General features: G+C 50.1%; 1 protein-coding gene across 1 annotated transcript in view; it reads left to right on the top strand.

Annotated features, from left to right (window-relative positions):
- The first annotated feature begins 1,437 nt into the window (after window positions 1–1,437).
- The window catches only part of CAMK1D (calcium/calmodulin dependent protein kinase ID), a 385,522-nt gene continuing 366,452 nt past the window's right edge, over window positions 1,438–20,507 (top strand). The window contains exon 1 of the mRNA XM_029615125.1: window positions 1,438–1,661. Within this exon, the coding sequence (XP_029470985.1) occupies window positions 1,570–1,661 (92 nt within the window). The 5' untranslated portion in view covers window positions 1,438–1,569. The remainder of the gene's footprint in view (window positions 1,662–20,507) is intronic.

Raw genomic sequence — 20,507 nt, 5'->3', positions numbered from 1 at the left:
GGGTGACCTAGAAGAAGACGTTCAGGGGTGACTGTGGAGGAAGAAGAGGAGGAGGCACGGGGTGACCATGGAGGAGAAGGAACTTTGGTGACATGGAGGAGGAGGATGGGTGAAAGTGGGGAGGATGGAGGATAAAAGAGTAGGAGGAACGGGGGGTGGGTGACCATAGAGGAGGATCAGGGGTTGCATGGAGAAGGAGGAGCAGGGATATACCAGATCGAGGATGAAGGAGGATGGTTGGGGATGACCGTGGAGGAGGAGGATTGGGAGTGTGCCGAATCGGAGTGGCTGTGGAGGAGGAGAATCAGGGATAACCGAGGAGGAGAATTGGAGGTTGCCGGGAGGAGGAGGAAAGGAAGTGTGCCGGATTGGGGGAGACCGTGGAGGAGGAGGATCGGGAGTAACCATGCAGGAGGAGAGAAAGGTCGGGGGTGTGCAGGGAGAGGAGGATTGGGGATGACCATGGAGGAGAAGGTTTGGTGGATGCCGTGGAGGAGGAGAAAGATCAAGGATGACCATGGAGGAGGAGGATCGGGGGTATGCTGGAAGGAGGAGAATTGGGGATGACTGTGGAAGAGGGGGAGCAGGGTTGTGCTGGGAGGAGGAGGATCGGGGATGACCGTGAAGGAGGAGGATCGGGGATGACCGTGGAAGAGGTGGATCGGAGGTGTGCCCGGAGAAGGAGGATCGGGGATGACCATGGAGGAGGAGCAGGATCGGGGATGTGCTGGGAGGAGAATGATTGGAGATGATTGTGAAGGAGTTTTCCGGGAGGAGAAGGATCGGGGATGTGCCGGGAGGAAGAGGATCGGGGATGACTGTGGAGGAGGAGCAGGATCGGGGGGGTGTGCCGGGAAGAGAAGGATCGGGGATGACTGTGGAGGAGGAGGAGGATCGGGGGTGTGCTGGGAGGAGAATGATCGGAGATGATTGTGGAGGAGTTTGCCGGGAGGAGGAGGATGATCGGGGGTGTGTCGGGAGGAGGAGGATCGGGGATGACCATGGAGGAGGAGGATCGGGGGTGTGCCGGGAGGATAACGATCAGAGATGATTGTGGAGGAGTTTGCCGGGAGGAGGAGGAGGATTGGGGATAAGCGTGGAGGAGAAGCAGGATCGGGGGGTGTGCCGGGAGGAGGAGGATCGGCGATGAGCGTAGAGGAGGAGGAGGATCGGGGGTGTGCCAGGAGAAAGAGGAAGATCGGAGATGATTGTGGAGGAGTTTGCCGGGAGGAGGAGGATCGGGGATGAGCGTGGAGGAGGAGCAGGATCGGGGGGTGTGCAGGGAGGAGGAGGATCGGCGATGAGCGTAGAGGAGGAGGAGGATCGGAGATGATTGTGGAGGAGTTTGCCGGGAGGGGGAGGATCGGCGATGAGCGTGGAGGAGGAGGATCGGGGGCGTGTCCGGAGGAGGAGCTGCGGCTCCGGGACAGGCGGCGCGGGGCGGGGGATCGCGGTGCTCCGGGGAGTGACGGTGCCCGCATCACTGCAGACTGCGGCGGGAGCGGGGGAAGGAGACGGTGCCGGGGGCATGCGGAGAGCCTGAGGGGCTGGGATCCGCCACGCGTGGCCATGGCGCGGGAGAACGGGCAGAGCGGCTCCTCCTGGAAGAAGCAGGCGGACGACATCAAGAAGATCTTCCAGTTCAAGGAGATCCTGGGCACGTAAGTGGAGCCGGCGCTGCCTCCCCCGCCCGCCTCCTGGCACTTTCTGAGGTTGAAGGGATGGGGTGGGGTGGGCTAGGGGGAGCAGACCGGCCGGATCCTCCGCTTCATTCTCTCGGTGACCTTTGCAGGGGGACTGAAGCCGCCGTTTAACCTTTGCGATCAAGTTCTGGAGCCCTTCCGAGCCCCTTGGCCGGAGCGCGGGTCACATGAGCAGCCTCACATGGCTCTTTGGGCAGAGGGCAGCGGGTCACTGAGACAGAGCCTCGCCCCCAGCCCTGGCTCCGCGTGCGGGCGCTGCGGGCCAGGTTCCGCAGTCTGCTGCTGCGCCGGGGAGCAGGCTCCGCGCCCTCCTACCTGAGCTCCGCCAGCAGGACAGGTTCTGCCAGCTTCTTCCCTTGTACTGCACCCTCCTGGGGACCACACGCGGGCACCCCATGCCCTCCCCTCCCACCACCACCCAGTGAGCCAAGCAGCTCCCATCACCAGCATAGCTGTCACCCAAACATCTGGCCTCCTGGGTCCCTGTCCACAGCAGGAGCGCAGAGCCCGGTGATTGCCACTAACCTTTCATCTCTCTCCACGTGTGCGCATTGCCCGCGCATCCTGCCTGCCTCTCCAGACAGGGCTTCCAGCTGCTGCTTATCCAGTGAAACCGATAAGAAGGGCAATGATTTGGAAGGCTTTTGCCATGAAGTTTGCTGTCCTGTGCCCGTGCGGCCCTTCCCCACCAGCGGCTGGGGCATGCCAGGGTGCCCCTGATGGGGAAGGAGGTCTCCTTCTGCCTCCTCCCCAGATTTCCCCTGTAAACTGCATCACTTACAATCCAAATCGGAGCAGCGCTTCATTGAGCTATTGTTGGATAAAACACAATTGTGCGGCAGTCAAGGGGTCATTTTGCATCCGAGTTAACTTTCACGGGCAAACATCTGTATGTGTTCCGAGCTGGGTGCTTTAATGAAGTGGACTGGAGCGCTGCCTTTCCATGCCAGAACCGGGCTAACAGTGCAAACCGGTGGCCTGGCGTGAAATGAGCTCGCCGCTGGGGGGCTGGGAGGCTCTGCCGGGGGCGCACATCTGTAGCAGCTCGGGATCCTGCCCCTGCCTGTGCTTCTCGGGAGGGGGGGGGGGTCTCACACGGGGGCCAGGCGCTTTCACCCCGCTCTCAGGGGCTGTTCCGAACAGCGTCCCGTTTGCCTCCCACCCTTCACACCTCGGTTCCCTAATCTAGACTTTCCATTTCCCATTAATGCCTCCTGAAGCTCCTTCTCTTTGAAACCCTGTTTGTTCTCTCGGTACAGCTTCCCGAGAAGATTAAGTGCCTCGGGCCACAAAGATAAAGCGTTTTCCTCTGGTAGGTAAAAAGGGAAGAAGTCTTTGTTGTTGTTGTTAAAGGAGAGTGGAGCAGCCTGGAGTTCAGCGGGTCCTACCAGGTTCCTAGCCAGCCCTCCCCTGCTTCCTGCGCCTCCAGCACGGGGCTGCTTAGTGCGCGCTCCGTGAATGCGCGGTGCTGAGGGCTCCTGGCGAGCAGAGCTGGCGCACTCTTATAAAGAGGCGTTGTTAAAACGGCACCGAGGGAGATTTAGCATCAGAGCTGCACTGGCTTGTCAGCAGCTAATAGTTTCTTGCTCGGTGAAAAGGCAAAGCAAAGGCGTTTATAGCGGTTAACATCAAGATTTTAAAGGAAGAGGCTGCGTTTGGAAGGGGGAGATGGCTCCCCGTCGCAGGATGTGACTGTAGGATTGCTTTACCTGTCGACTAGCACAGGATTACTTATTGGGGGGCTAATCGGAAACCAGTTTTCTTTAGCTGATGTGAATGTATGATATGGGCGCTGAAACTGGGCCCGGACCACCAGCTTTTCAGGATATCCCTACTGAATATGCATGAGATAGATTTGCACCCATGGAACTTAAGGACCTGATTTATTCATGTTGTCTTTTTTCTATTGTGCTGAACATCAGGGGGGTTTCACCTTGCATTAGACCCACATACAGGTCCCTTCACCAAAGAGCTTACGGTCTTCAGTGGGTATCTGAGGCAACGTCATAAAGTGAATTGCCCAAGGTCATTGGGGGAGGCAGGATTTGGACGCTGATCTTTTAGTGCATTTTAACAGGGGGATAGATGCCCCAAGAGCCCGAGCTGCCCAGCAGTGCCGGGAAAAGCCCTGGCCTCCAGTCCCTTCAGCCAGCGCTCCAGATGGCCTCAAGGCAGACGTTTAGAGTTTAAAGACCTCCAGAGCCAGCTCACCTCAGACAATGCTTTATACTTTCAATTTCCATGTATTTTAATGAGGAAGCTGAGCTCTGTTAACTTTCTCTGCTGCTGACTGATCTGGTTCCTTAGTTTAATCTTCCCATTCCTTATTAACTTTAACCAGTGCTGCACAAAACAAAGCTTCCATTGGCAGTTTAGGACAAAGCAAGATGACTTTTGTGTAATTCCTGGTGTGATATTAGTGCTTAACAATTTCAAATTCCTCCTTATCTGCTACTCACACCCTCAGAAATCTGAGTAAACCGTAGTGTTGATGAGCTGTCCCCTAAGAGACATGCGGAGTGTGAGCCCTCTGTGATAGGCAATTACCTACAGTACCTTCAAGTGCCTGAAAGAAAACCAGAATATAAATAATAATAAATGATGACAGTAAGGCATGAATACAGTACAGACATCTGAGAGCAAATATTCATAAGAGCCCCATGTGGTTCTGATACACATAAAGCATGAATACAGCACAGACAGCGCCCCATGCAGGTGTGACATCGACACACGTAAACCATGAATACAGCACAGACATCCGAGAGCAAATATTCATATGAGCCTCATGTGGGCATCACGCTGATACACATAAAGCATGAATACAGCACGGACAGCGCCCCATGCAGGTGTGACATCGACACACGTAAACCATGAATACAGCACAGACATCCAAGAGCAAATATTCATATGAGCCCCATGTGGGCATCACGCTGATACACATAAAGCATGAATACAGCACGGACAGCGCCCCATGCAGGTGTGACATCGACACACGTAAACCATGAATACAGCACAGACAGCTGAAGAGCAAATCTTTATCAGAGCCTCATGCATCGTGCAAGAATGCACCCGAGAGGGTCTGCGCTGCAGAATCTCCCCACATGCACCCCCCAGGCTCTTGTGCATCCTCTGGGAATCATTCTGCAGAAGCACTTGGTATTTGCATGGTAGCTTTCCTTTCCCATCAGCACTACACGTGCCACGCCTTCCTCTCTGGAAGACACATTTAGAAGGGGGGACAGATCACTGGTAAGAACTCTCAGGCCACACACTCCAGACTGAGGACACACACTCCAGACCGAGGACACACACTCCAGACTGAGGACACACACTCCAGACCGAGGACACACACTCCAGACTGAGGACACACACTCCAGACTGGACTGAGGACACACACTCCAGACTGAGGACACACAATCCAGACTGAGGACACACACTCCAGACCGAGGACACACACTCCAGACCGAGGACACACACTCCAGACCGAGGACAGCCGCTGGTGCAGCGCGGCTCCAGGAGAAACCCAGAATCCTTACAGCTTGCGAGGTAAAGAGTCCCAGCCCCGGAAAAATTCAAAAGAAGGCTGCCTGCATCTGTTCCATCCTGTGAGCTCCAGAAGGAGGCGCTCTAATGACCACTCTAGTGAGCGTATTAAGCCTGGCATGAGCAGTACATTTCAGCGGCTCACTCCTGCCATGATGCGCGCGAATCGAACCCCTTTAGGAGACGCTGCCCCGACAGAAATTGATTTCTGATGCTCCGCACTGCAGGGGGAGGCTGCTGAAGTCCTCCCTGCCAGCTGACACCCACCTCCCCCCCCCCTGACATCTGTGCTGGACAAAGTGAGGCTCTCTCCGCTGAGGGAGGGCCTGCAGGAGAAGCTGTACCCTTTTTTTCTTCCGATGTGGCTCCCCTCAGCCTGACTTTCAGGTGAGATTTGGTGAAACAGGAGAAACCCTTTTGGCTGGGTTTGTGGTGTACATGTGACAGCTGGGCCGGTCAGCTGGAACAGGCTCTTACAATCACTAACAGGAGGAGAGAATGAGGAGTGTGCAACTCTGGGTGCAGCTGCTGAGCAGTTCCTGCTCCAGGAACACAGCGTGGAAATCGTCTGTAGAGGTAGGGCAGGCCCACACAGCAGCTTTGTTCGGCACACCTAAACTTTTAAAACCATTAATAGGGAGCACGTCTTCACGGCTTCCTCTTCTATCACCACTGCCTGAAGACTCATGGGCCCTAGGCCTGTGCTGTGGGCCGGTCAGCACCCCAGGCGCCCGGTTCCTCTAGGTACTGCCAGTCCATGGCTGTGGATCACCGGGTTAGTCCCGGATCCCCATGCTGCCCCTTGGAAGGGAGCGCTAAAGAAGCTTGCATCGCGCTCGCCCTCCTTCTGCCACCTGAGAGCCGCGTCTTCGGGTCGAAACCTTCAGAGAGGGCTGTGTCTTGCCCTACCACCTTTCTCCGAATTCGGCACGACCCCCGGGGAATGGACAGGCGGGGGCGTGAGTTTCCGGATTATCCTGACCGACTTTTCTTGCAGCTTCAGGGAAAGCACCTTTTGGGGGGGGGGGGGGGGTGGAATTTCACAGGGGTCTGGAGGTGAACGAGTGGCCAGGGGAAGCAGAGGGAAAGTTAACAAGGTGAGGAAGAAGGGGGAAATAAATGTAAAAAGGTGACCCGGGACTTTCCCCATTCATGGTCTTTATCTGCGCTCGGGCTCTGAGTTTCTGCAGAAGGCTGTGGGCTCTGCCTGCCGCCACCAGTTCTGTGTGTGCAGAGGGTTGACTCATAAATTAGCCGGAACGTTTCAAAAAGTGAGATCAGTCGGGTGCTTGCACAGTACATGAAAGGCTACCCTTTTCTCTTTTAAGCAAATTGCCTTTTCTTTGTGATGTCCTGTCTTTTAAAAGACACCGTGTCCTTGTACTTATCGTAGTTGGGGGTATGCCACGGGAAACAGTGAAAAAAAAAAGAAAAATATGAACTGATTAATTGTGGCAGTAAGGACTGGGATTTCATCCATCAGGATACAATAGAGGGCATTGTACAAGTGCCAGGTGCCAGCCCCCTCCTTGCCCAGCTGTGCAGCTCTCTGCCCCAGCTACGGAAGTCCGCCTAGGCGAACGCACGCTCACGTCTGGCATGCACGGTAAATGTTAAGATTAGGAATGCCTCGTGGGCCAGGCAGAAGGGCTGCCCACGTGGGCTCCCCGGCTCCCCGAACGGAGCCTGCGGGAATAAGAGTGCGACTCCCAGTCGGCCCCGCTGAGTTCCACGGAGCCTGCGGGAATAAGAGTGTGACTCCCAGTCGGCCCCGCTGAGTTCCACGGAGCCTGCGGGAATAAGAGTGCGACTCCCAGTCGGCCCCGCTGAGTTCCACGGAGCCTGCGGGGAATAAGAGTGCGACTCCCAGTCGGCCCCGCTGAGTTCCACGGAGCCTGCGGGAATAAGAGTGCGACTCCCAGTCGGCCCCGCTGAGTTCCACGGAGCCTGCGGGAATAAGAGTGCGACTCCCAGTCGGCCCCGCTGAGTTCCACGGAGCCTGCGGGAATAAGAGTGCGACTCCCAGTCGGCCCCGCTGAGTTCCACGGAGCCTGCGGGAATAAGAGTGCGACTCCCAGTCGGCCCCGCTGAGTTCCACGGAGCCTGCGGGAATAAGAGTGCGACTCCCAGTCGGCCCCGCTGAGTTCCACGGAGCCTGCGGGAATAATAGTGCGACTCCCAGTCGGCCCCGCTGAGTTCCACGGAGCCCGTGGGCCCTTCCAACGATCCATGTGAGTTGCACTCCCCCTAGCCAGGAGGAGCGGGTGTGCCTGCCCTGACGTGGAAGGCTTGTCCACGCTTCAGTGGCTCGCCATTTAAAAACGTACAGGGGACTCACGTGCCAGCTGCTGAATCTTTTTAATGTTTCCCCTGCATGCTCCTCTTTCTTCTGAGCCCAGCGTTCATTGCTCAAACATATTACAGTTTGAAATCCATTTCTGGTGATACCTGGGCAAATTTTCACAAAGCACAGGAAACGGACGCCTCTAATGCATGGTTTCTATTGATGACTGCGGCGGTGGTTAATATGAATATTAATAAATACAGCGCTTTACACGTATGAGACAGTCCCTGCCCTTACAATCCAGTCAAGACTAACATACATGGCAGATGTAGGAATAGTGGACCTTGTGCCGTGGCGTGGTTGACGCAGCCTTTCTAGGTGAACCTGCTAGGCCCACGCTGTCAGCTGGCAAACGTCCCGTGAACAGGGACGGGCCTGGAGCTTCACTTATACCAGCCCTGTGTTCCCCGAAGGGTTGAGTCTTTGGGTTCCAGGGTCCAGCAGGACTCAGGCGAGAGTCCCACAGGGCATAGAGAGTAAGAGAATCCAGGGCCGGGCCAAGGTCAGGACGGGCAGCGACCCGGGCAATTACCAGGAGAGGACCAGGGTCAGGGCAGGCAGCGAGCAAGGCACAGACGAGATCCGTAGCAAAGGTCAGTGGCAGGTGGCAGGCAAGAGAGTAGTCTAGGTCCGTAGAGGAGAGGGACCGGGACAAAGGCAGGCTGGACGAGGCAAGGAAGGATCAGGGACAAAGGCAGGCTGGACGAGGCAAGGAAGGATCAGGGACAAAGGCAGGCTGGACGAGGCAAGGAAGGATCAGGGACAAAGGCAGGCTGGACGAGGCAAGGAAGGATCAGGGACAAAGGCAGGCTGGACGAGGCAAGGAAGGATCAGGGACAAAGGCAGGAGCGGCACGCACTGCAGTCAAGTAGTGGGGACCTGTTGCTGAGGCAGCCTGGCTTCCCACCGCCGGGTCTTCGTAAGGTGTCACGCTGCGCATGAGCCCGCACCTAGGGAAGCCCGGGATGGGCGACGCTAGCGGCGTTCCCGCTGCACCGGAGGCTGCTGGGTGAACGCCGCCGGCCGCGGAACGACCCCGCGACCGGCAAACGTTACAGCAAATAAGGAGTTTACAGGAAATGTGTGTATTATTGAGAAGTGCTTTAGATTTAAAATTGCCCCATCCCTCGGCCCTCGACTTGCTCTCTTGGGGCAATGAATGTGTTTTTTGCTCATGTGAACCTTCTGAAACGATCTGTTTGGAGCCAGGCGTTCCTGGGATTATCATAAAAGACTGTCAGGTGGGAACCCCATGCTAGAAAAGGCCATCCCTGTAATTCTGGGTTATTGGGCTAGGCGAAGGCTTGGAATGGATGAACGTCACTCATGCACCTTGGCTGGAGGTTGGCGTGTCGCCGCCAGCATTCGTGTCTGCATACAGTAAGAGCAGTGGGCAGGGGAGTGTACATGCTGGGCCATCCCTGTAATTCTGGGTTATTGGGCTAGGTGAAGGCTTGGAATGGATGAACGTCACTCACGCGCCTTGGCTGGAGGTTGGCGTGTCGCCGCCAGCACCCGTGTCTGGATACAGTAAGAGCAGCGGGCAGGGGAGTGTACATGCTGGGCCATCCCTGTAATTCTGGGTTATTGGGCTAGGTGAAGGCTTGGAATGGATGAACGTCACTCATGCACCTTGGCTGGAGGTTGGCGTGTCGCCGCCAGCATTCGTGTCTGCATACAGTAAGAGCAGTGGGCAGGGGAGTGTACATGCTGGGCCATCCCTGTAATTCTGGGTTATTGGGCTAGGTGAAGGCTTGGAATGGATGAACGTCACTCATGCACCTTGGCTGGAGGTTGGCGTGTCGCCGCCAGCACCCGTGTCTGGATACAGTAAGAGCAGCGGGCAGGGGAGTGTACATGCTGGGCCATCCCTGTAATTCTGGGTTATTGGGCTAGGCGAAGGCTTGGAATGGATGAACGTCACTCATGCACCTTGGCTGGAGGTTGGCGTGTCGCCGCCAGCATTCGTGTCTGCATACAGTAAGAGCAGTGGGCAGGGGAGTGTACATGCTGGGCCATCCCTGTAATTCTGGGTTATTGGGCTAGGTGAAGGCTTGGAATGGATGAACGTCACTCACGCGCCTTGGCTGGAGGTTGGCGTGTCGCCGCCAGCAACCCGTGTCTGGATACAGTAAGAGCAGCGGGCAGGGGAGTGTACATGCTGGGCCATCCCTGTAATTCTGTGTTATTGGACTTGGCGATGGTTTGGAACGGATGAAGGTCACTCACGCACCTTGGCTGGAGGTTGGCGTGTCGCCGCCAGCACCCGTGTCTGGATACAGTAAGAGCAGCGGGCAGGGGAGTGTACATGCTGGGCCATCCCTGTAATTCTGGGTTATTGGGCTAGGTGAAGGCTTGGAATGGATGAACGTCACTCATGCACCTTGGCTGGAGGTTGGCGTGTCGCCGCCAGCACCCATGTCTGGATACAGTAAGAGCAGCGGGCAGGGGAGTGTACATGCTGGGCCATCCCTGTAATTCTGGGTTATTGGGCTAGGTGAAGGCTTGGAATGGATGAACGTCACTCATGCACCTTGGCTGGAGGTTGGCGTGTCGCCGCCAGCATTCGTGTCTGCATACAGTAAGAGCAGTGGGCAGGGGAGTGTACATGCTGGGCCATCCCTGTAATTCTGGGTTATTGGGCTAGGTGAAGGCTTGGAATGGATGAACGTCACTCACGCGCCTTGGCTGGAGGTTGGCGTGTCGCCGCCAGCACCCGTGTCTGGATACAGTAAGAGCAGCGGGCAGGGGAGTGTACATGCTGGGCCATCCCTGTAATTCTGGGTTATTGGGCTAGGTGAAGGCTTGGAATGGATGAACGTCACTCATGCACCTTGGCTGGAGGTTGGCGTGTCGCCGCCAGCATTCGTGTCTGCATACAGTAAGAGCAGTGGGCAGGGGAGTGTACATGCTGGGCCATCCCTGTAATTCTGGGTTATTGGGCTAGGTGAAGGCTTGGAATGGATGAACGTCACTCATGCACCTTGGCTGGAGGTTGGCGTGTCGCCGCCAGCACCCGTGTCTGGATACAGTAAGAGCAGCGGGCAGGGGAGTGTACATGCTGGGCCATCCCTGTAATTCTGGGTTATTGGGCTAGGTGAAGGCTTGGAATGGATGAACGTCACTCATGCACCTTGGCTGGAGGTTGGCGTGTCGCCGCCAGCACCCATGTCTGGATACAGTAAGAGCAGCGGGCAGGGGAGTGTACATGCTGGGCCATCCCTGTAATTCTGGGTTATTGGGCTAGGCGAAGGCTTGGAATGGATGAACGTCACTCATGCACCTTGGCTGGAGGTTGGCGTGTCGCCGCCAGCATTCGTGTCTGCATACAGTAAGAGCAGTGGGCAGGGGAGTGTACATGCTGGGCCATCCCTGTAATTCTGGGTTATTGGGCTAGGTGAAGGCTTGGAATGGATGAACGTCACTCACGCGCCTTGGCTGGAGGTTGGCGTGTCGCCGCCAGCACCCGTGTCTGGATACAGTAAGAGCAGCGGGCAGGGGAGTGTACATGCTGGGCCATCCCTGTAATTCTGTGTTATTGGACTTGGCGATGGTTTGGAACGGATGAAGGTCACTCACGCACCTTGGCTGGAGGTTGGCGTGTCACTGTTGGAACGGATGAAGGTCACTCACGCACCTTGGCTGGAGGTTGGCGTGTCACCGCCAGCACCCGTGTCTGGATACAGTAAGAGCAGTGGGCAGGGGAGTGTACATGCTGGGCCATCCCTGTAATTCTGGGTTATTGGACTTGGCGATGGTTTGGAACGGATGAAGGTCACTCACGCACCTTGGCTGGAGGTTGGCGTGTCACCGCCAGCACCCGTGTCTGGATACAGTAAGAGCAGCGGGCAGGGGAGTGTACATGCAGGGAGCAGGTTTTAATTATTGCTACCCCGGGATACTCTTCCCAAGCAGGCGGGCCGGCTCTGTTCCCCGGTAGAAGCAAGATGGAAGAAAGACGCATTTCCAGTAAGGCTGGATAAAACCGGGTGGTGCTCCCTGAGTGGATGAAAGGAAGGACGGGGAGATTCTCTACCCCTAGTTCCAGGGAAATGCCAGGTCACTGATGGAAAAAAAAAAAAGACTTTGCCCTCTGTCTGTCCTCACAGAGCAAACAAATGCAGCGGGGCCTTATCATGGCCAGAGAGCTGTGGAAAGCAAACAGACAGTGAAGGCGAAAGCACGTTATTCCCACCCCATACGTCAATCTGTCGCACTTATCCGCTCAGGATGCTTTGTTACTGAGATGGACGGACTGTAAGAAACTATAAAGAAATGAATAAATCTGTCTGTAAATAAAGCAGGTTGAACTGAGAAATCAGGGACATAGCATCCTGCAGTTATACCTCGGTCTATCTGTAGGAACTGAGCGTGAGGTTTCTAATGGGGAAGCCTCTGGACCGAGTGAGGGATGGTGTTAGCTGGGATTACGGGTAATGGCTGATGGCACCGTTCCTTCCCGGGGGCTTCAAGATTTCTACTAAGGACCAAGGCATGGATGAAACGCTGAATATGAACTGTAAGGTCCATTTAGCTGCTCAGTTGACTTCCGCTTGTGGCATCACAGACCTGAGTTCATCTCTGGCTTTCCCTTGTCGTATCTTTGCAAGCCAAGGAGCCTCTGGGCTTCTCCCAGGCCTTATTGCATTCCTGCCACTCCGTCCATCCATTAGCCTTTACTGTGAGGAAGCGTTTTCCGTAGTTGCTCCCATCAGAGCCTCGTTCTATGACCTGTGCTTCTAGAACTTCCTGTAGAAAAGGGTTTCTCTCTTTTGCATTATTTACTGTATTTTTCAGTGGCCCTGACATACCCCCCCTCCATATTTAGGTCCGTTGGTCTCATCTCAGGAGGTTATTTTGGTTGCCATTCTCTGGCTTATCCACCTTTGTACATAAGCCTTCAGAACTGGACACCATGCGGTCCACGCTGAGTGTTGTGTCAAGCGGGACGTTACCTAGGTAAAATTTTCAAGTTATGTAGCTCTAGCCAGGATATTTAGCAGGACCTCAGCAGGGAAGTCTGCCACTGAGTATATCCGGCTAAAGTTACTCCAGTGATCCACACGACCAGACTTACCCGGCTAACTTTCCTCAGTATCTGAGCACTCCAGAGCATCCCCCCTGTCCTGCCTCTGGTTACCCAGCTACATTTTTCCCAGGTCATCACTATGCTGGTCGGAGGGATGGAAATTGTAAAACTCAGGGTTTGTTCAGGAAACTCCAAAAATGACCCAGACAAACCCTTCTGAATATGGACTTCAGTATTTTCAGTGAGGACTCACAGCTCAGCATCCCTCTGGCTCTGGCCACCTCCCTGTCACGGTCATCAGATATGATCCCCCTGAGGTCTTTCTCCTGCTTGGTGCACATCAGCATCTCCCGTCCCCTCCCATTGTGTACCACTCAACCTAAAGGAGGTGTACAGCCAGGTGCCTAGCACTCCTCACGGCTCTACCAGTTGGAAGGTCACCGTGTTCAGAAATGGAGTTCTGTGCTTTTTATTTTCGTTTTCTTTGGAAAGGGAAAGAAGACTTATGAGCTTGTTCTGTGTGATAAGTATGCTGTTAAAACAAACAAAAAACTCACTTTGAAATGTCTGTATGCCAATGCCAGAAGTCTAAGAAGTAAGATGGGAGAGTTAGAGTGTATAGCAGCAAATGATGAGATTGACATAATTGGCATCACAGAGACCTGGTGGAAGGAGGATAACCAATGGGACAGTGCTATATCAGGGTACAAATTATATCGCAATGATAGGGAGGAGCAACTTGGCGGGGGTTTGACACTTTATGTCCGGGAGGGTATAGAGTCCAACAGGATAAAGATCATACAAGAGACTAAATGCTCAGTAGAATCTATATTTAACAGTTTTTTTTGTTTTTTTTTGGGTAGAAATCCCATGTGTGTTGGGTAAGAGTATAGTGACAGGAGTATACTACCGTCCACCTGGACAAAATGGTCAGACAGATGATGAAATGCTAAGAGGAATCAGGGAAGCAAACCAATTTGCCAGTACAGTAATAATGGGAGACATCAATTACCCCAGTACTGACTGGGTAAATGTAACATCAAGACATGTTAGAGACATAAAATTCCTGGATGGAATAAATGACTGCTTTATTTATTTTATTTATTTATTTACAGTTTTTTTATATACCGACATTTGTTTAATTATTTATTTATTTATCATATTTTTCTATACCAGTGTATGGACCAAACCTTCATATCGGTTTACAACTTCGACATAAAAATACATTATATCATACAAAATTAAAAATGTACATACATCATTAATTAAAAATTACATCCCTTACTACAAAACTAAAGCATATATCCTAAAATTACTGTACTTGAAACCTGCTTCAAAATTATGCATTGCTGTATCTGTCAGTTGCTTTTTCTCAGCTGTCACTTTCGTTAAAGGCCTGTTTGAACAGCCATGTTTTAAGCAGTTTTATAAATTCTAGCTGCCTTGGAGCAATTGGTTCAGAAACCGATGAGAGAGGGAGATATTTTAGATCTAATTCTTAGTGGAGCACAGGATTTGGTGAGAGAGGTAACAGTGGTGGGGCCGCTTGGCAATAGTGACCATAACATGATCAAATTTGATATAATGACTGGAAGGGGAGACTAGAAAATTGGGCACCCAAATGGCAGATGAAATTTAATGTGGACAAGTGCAAGTGCATATAGGGAAAAATAACCATTGCTGTAGTTACACGATGTTAGGATCCATATTAGGAGCTACAACCCAGAAAAAAAATCTAGGCATCATAGCGGATAATACTTTAAAATCGTCGGCTCAGTGTGCTGCGGCAGTCAAAAAAGCAAACAATGTTAGGAATTATTAGGAAGGGAATGGTTAATAAAATGGAAAATGTCATAATGCCTCTGTATCGCTCCATGGTGAGACCGCACCTGGAATACTGTGTACAATTCTGGTCGCCGCATCTCAAAAAAGATATAGTTATATATATAGTTACTATATTTTATATATATATTTGGCATTGCTTATATTTTTATTTATTGATACGTTAAACAGTTAAACTGTCTTTATAAAATATTATATTGCTTTATTTATTTCCAGTTAAACTATTATTACTTTATTTAGCACTATGTTAAATTGTCAATCAGTTATACTGTTCCATATGTTCCTCGGTTCCATGTAAAGCTCCGCTCTCTGTTGAGCAGTTCTTCGTTTTATGTAAACCGGATTGATTTGTAGTCCATACAAGAACTTCGGTATATAAAAATTAAAATAAATAAAATAATAAATAAATAGTTGCGATGGAGAAGGTACAGAGAAGGGCAACCAAAATGATAAAGGGGATGGAACAGCTTCCCTATGAGGAAAGACTAAAGAGGTTAGGGCTGTTCAGCTTGGAGAAGAGACGGCTGAGGGGGGATATGATAGAGATGTTTAAAATCATGAGAGGTCTAGAATGGGTAAATGTGAATCAGTTATTTACTCTTTAGGATAATAGAAGGACTCGGGGGCACTCCATGAAGTTAGCAAGTGGCACATTTAAAACTAATTGGAGAAAATTCTTTTTCACTCAACACACAATTAAACTCTGGAATTTGTTGCCAGAGGATGTGGTTAGTGCAGTTGGTGTAGCTGGGTTTAAAAAAAAGGATTGGATAAGTTCTTGGAGGAGAAGTCCATTACCTGCTATTAATCAAGTTGACTTAGAAAATAGCCACTGCTATTACTAGCAACAGTAACATGGAATAGACTTAGTTTTTGGGTAATTGCCAGGTTCTTATGGCCTGGATTGGCCACTGTTGGAAACAGGATGCTGGGCTTGATGGACCCTTGGTCTGACCCAGTATGGCAACCTCTTATGTTCTTATGGTAAATCCATGGCTCTAGCACTAATGTTTACAAAGGGAAACTTTGATAAAATGATGGAAAATAGTAGAAAAAACGGAAAGGTGCAGCTGCAAAGGTTAAGAGTGTACAACAGGAGTGGACATTGTTTAAAAATACCATCTTAGAAGCGCAGTCCAGGTGTATTCCACACATAAAGAAAGATGGAAGGAAGGAAAACCGATTACCATCATGAAGCTAACAGTGTTCATAAGATCTCCGTGGTGCAGCTAGACACGGAGTCCTCCGGCGTTGCAATCACTCACACGCAATTGTATGAGCAACTGGAGTCTGGCCAGTGTAACCCCAATATATAAAAACGGTTTCAGGGGTGATCCGGGAAACTATAATCTGGTGAGCCCGCCGGGAAAATAGGGGAAACTGTTCTAAAGATCAAAATCACAGAGGAATATTCAAGTATCCCCCGATGAAGGATTTAAGGATTTGAAACGCGGCCACGTTGGGGATTTTTTACAGCGTTTTTCTTCCGTGACAGTGCAAGTATTTTTCCCAGTGGGGCTGTGCAAGTATTTTTAAAGAAATATATTTTGATTGCAGCAATCTGATTTTGTATGCTCTATGGTGTTTTTTTATATAAATAGATAAAGATATATATATATAATTTGTTTTTGAAATTTAATAAAACATTGACTGCTTGAATTTATGGGTGGTTGGTTGGGTTTTTATGATTACAACTAAATGCCACCTGGTACCTGGTTGGAACTGATGATTGGCTGAATATGAAATCCCACCTCCCACTTTCAAAATATAATTTTTCATGCAGTTAATATTGATAAAATTGTGTGAAGAATATTTTTTTTTTGGGAATGTTGTTTGGTTTGTTGTGATTTGTTTACATTCCATTTGTGGATTTTGTTTTGGTTTGTCAAGTTAAATGTAAGACATTGATAAGACAGGCTGAGAAAGAATTTGAAATAAAATTGGTCGTAGTGGCAAAAACTCATAAATAAAACTTTAAAAAATATATCTAAAGCAGGAAACCTGTGAGGGAATCTGTTGGCCCATTAGATGATTGAGGGGTTAAAGGGGCATTTAGGGAGATAAAGCCATCACGGAAAGCCTAAATGATTTCTTTGCTTCCGTGTTTACTAACGAGGATGCTGGAGACATACCTGTTCTGGAGACAGTTTTCAAGGATCATGATTTGGATGATCTGAATCAAACCATGGTGTACCTGGAAGATGTAGTAGGCCAGATTGACAAACTAAAGAGTAGCAAACCACCTGGATCAGATGGTATATACCCCAGAGTTCTGCTACATCTTAAAAATGAAATTTCAGCCCTATTAGAAAAAATGCGTAACCTATCATTAAAATCGTTCATTGTACCTGAAGATTTGGAGGGTGGCCAATGTAATCCCAATATATAAAAACAGTTCCAGTGGTGATCTAGGAAACTATAAACCAGTGCCAGGAAAAATAGTGGAAACTATTTTAAAGTTCAAAATCACAGAGCATATAGAAAGACATGGTTTAATGGAACAAAGTCAGCATGGATGTACCCAAGGGAAGTCTTGCCTCACAAATCTATTACATTTTTTTAAAAAGGTTAATAATCATGTGGATGTAGGTGAGCCAGTAGATGTAGTGTATTTGGATTTTCAGAAGGCGTTTGACAAATTTCCTCATGCGAGGCTTCTAAGAAAACTAAAAAATCATGGGATAGAAGGCGATGTCCTTTCATGGATTACAAACTGGTTAAAAGACAGGAAATAGAGAGTAGGATTAAATGGTCAATTTTCTCAGTGGAAAAGGGTAAACAGTGGAGTGCCTCAGGGATCTGTGCTTGGATCGGTGCTTTTCAAATATATTTATAAATGATCTGGAAAGGAATTTGAAGAGTGAGGTTATCAAATTTGCATATGATACAAAATTATTTGTAGTTAAATCACAAGTGGATTGTGTTAAATTGCAGGAGCTGGAAGATTAGGCTTCCAAATGGCAGATGAAATTTAATGTGGATAAGTGCAAGGTGTTGCATATAGGGAAAAATAACACTTGCTGTAGTTACACGATGTTAGGTTCCATATTAGGAGCTACCACCCAGAAAAGAGATCTAGGCATCATAGTGGATAAATACATTGATATTGTCGGCTCAGTGTGCTGCAGCAGTCAAAAAAGCAAACAGAATGTTGGGAATTATTAGGAAGGGAATGGTGAATAAAACGGAAAATGTCATAATGCCTCTGTATCACTCCATGGTGAGACCGCACCTTGAATACTGTGTGCAATTCTGGTCGCCGCATCTCAAAAAAGATATAGCTGCGATGGAGAAGGTACAGAGAAGGGCAACCAAAATGAAAAAGGGGATGGAACAGCTCCCCTATGAGGAAAGGCTGAAGAGATTAGGGCTGTTCAGCTTGGAGAAGAGACGGCTAAGGGGGGATATGATAAAATCATGAGAGGACTAGAACAGGTAAATGTGAATTTTTTATTTTCTCTTTAAGATAATAGAAGGACTAGGGGACAATGTATGAAGTTAGCAAGTAGCTCATTTAAAACAAATCGGAGAAAATTCTTTTTTACTCATTATTATTTTATTATTATTATTATTATTATTATTATTAATAATAAAAACTTTATATACTGCCTGTAAATTGTATTAACCAAGTGGGGGTTCAATAAAACATAAAAGGAGCTAAAATCAAACTATAATAAAACAAAGGGAGTACATTATAAATAATTAAAAGAAAATCATAACAATTCATAATACAGGAAAACAATTTAAAAAAATTAAATGTAAAGTTCAATTAATAATCATAATGATATACATAAACTAAAAAATAACTGAGGCCACTTAGTTGTTACAAAATATTATCAAATGCCTGGTTAAAAAACAGAGTTTTTACTGCCTTTCTAAACTTTATATAGCTTGCTCCTGAGTGAATATCAAATGGTAATGTATTCCACAACAAAGGAGCTTGGTAGCTAAAGGGCGAATCCCTAGCTGACTCAAGACAAATTACAGATGGCAGAGGAAGAGTGATAACAGACCCTGCTGAGAAGTACATAGGGAACATACCAAGGTATAAGGAACTGAGGGCCTCATTTTCCAATATCGCATTGGTATCACATGCAATACCAAAAAGGGGTGTAGCTTATGCTAATAAGCATGTGTATCACAAATTACACTATCAGCTATGCAAAAGGCTGTTATCACAAATTGCACTATTAGCCCAATTTGGGCTACATTGCCAGTATATTGCAGTTCACGATGTCTCCGACAGACCTGTTTCAGTATGAGAGAGAGAGCTACAGGAGGCCCACCTAGTAACTCGAGGTGAGGTTTAAGTATTAGTGTAGGGGGTTAGGGGCCACTTTCACATTCAACGTGAGACGTACAAACAGAACAGTGGTCTCTTGTGAAGATTTGATGACCTTCGGAGTGAGGAATCTCACCCAGAGATGAGATTTGTTCAATGTTCTCTCAAGCTAGCTTGATAGACTCTCTATCTGGGTAACAACAAGCTAGGTGGAGAGAACATTGCCCAAATCTCATCTTTGGGTGAGATTCCTCGCGCCGTAGGTCATCAAATCTTCACAAGAGACCACTGTTCTGCTCGTACGTCTCACGTTGAATGTGAAAGTGGCCCCTAACCCCCTACACTAATACCTAAACCTCACCTCCAGTTACTAGGCGGGCCTCCCTTAGGATACAAATACCTGTCTAGGGAGCAAGCCAGCCAGCGTCAAAGGCCTCTCAGCTTGTCCAGGCCAACCTCATGATCCTGGCCAAGCTGCTGGCCTTCTGCTGGGGGAGAACAGGCTGCACCCTTTTCACCTTGGCAGGACCCTGTGCAGCCGTGCTGGGTGCCAGGCCCTCAGCCTCTTAATGATGCAGGCAGTGCATGCGATACTTTTCTGCTTCGTGGCTGATTGTGAAGGAGGCGGTTCAGATGCGCCATTAATGGATTTCTTTGCCGGAGAGCCCTTCCCATCGGCAGCGTGGAAACAGATTCATGTGCATTTAATGCAGGGGATACAATCTGCTGCTCTCAGAACAGGCACCCACCGTGTAGGTGATTATCCGAGCAAGAAAATCCGAAAGTTCAAACTCAGCATTCCTGATGCAGCATTAATTCATTGCCTTCAGCTTTCATCCTTTATCTGCTGTAGATTAGTGATCAGAGGGATGAGAAACCAACCGAATCCTCCTTTCTCCAGGGGGACCCCCCCTTCCCCTGCTCCTCCCTTCAGAAGGGGCCTCCCTCCTCCCCAGCGCTCCCCTGGCTTGGAGCAGACAGAGCGGCCTGAACTCTCTTCACCCGACCCTCCGCTTTCTCTCCCGTGCACCCCTGACCCGGCATCTTCTGCTCAGGCTGCAGCCCTCGGTCACGTGGGGCAAACAGGCCTGAATCGGGGGGGACCCGCGGAGGGAGATGTCTGCAGCTGAGCAGCCAGGAAAGGTCTCCTTTCCGATTATTTATGCAAGTATTTCTTTTCCGTAGCAGTCGCCTCGCCAAGCGCAGCAGCCCTCGGCGATGCACCGAGTGAGCGTTCACAGGATGCCTCCGTTTCCGCAGCCAGCTCCTCGCTTCTCTGGGAGCACCGTGCACAGACCCTGCTGCATTCCCAGCTCAGATATGGGAACAGGTCCGAGCCTTCTCAGAAATTTGAGAAGTGGATTTAGCTGTTCTAAAGCCTTCCTGCTGGCACACTTTTGTCTGTCTCTCCGTTTTCCCCTCGCTGGTCTGCAGGGGTGCATTTCCTTAGTGAGCCAGAGCCTAAGCTGGAACCCTTCCCTGGTGCTCTGACACAAGGAAGGCCCGGTCCCCTCCTTCCCAGGGGCCTGAGCATGCCACCTCCGCGACTCGCTGGCCCTCTCCCTGGATGTGAACAGTGCATGGGCCCAGCTGGCCTTCCCTTCTTCCCTTCCTGGACAGTACAGACTTTCAGAGTCATGGTTACTCCTTCTGCCTGTTTTATAGGTTGTCGACTAATACCATCCCATTAATGGCTTCTTTAAATATCAGATCAAGTCATGTTGTTTCATTTGCCGTTTTGTTACAGTTGATATAGATTATTGA

Source organism: Rhinatrema bivittatum, chromosome 9, assembly GCF_901001135.1.
Source record: "Rhinatrema bivittatum chromosome 9, aRhiBiv1.1, whole genome shotgun sequence".
Taxonomy (NCBI): domain Eukaryota; kingdom Metazoa; phylum Chordata; class Amphibia; order Gymnophiona; family Rhinatrematidae; genus Rhinatrema; species Rhinatrema bivittatum.
Note: the sequence above shows the minus strand (reverse complement) of the source record. Positions and strands in the feature narration are given on the sequence as shown.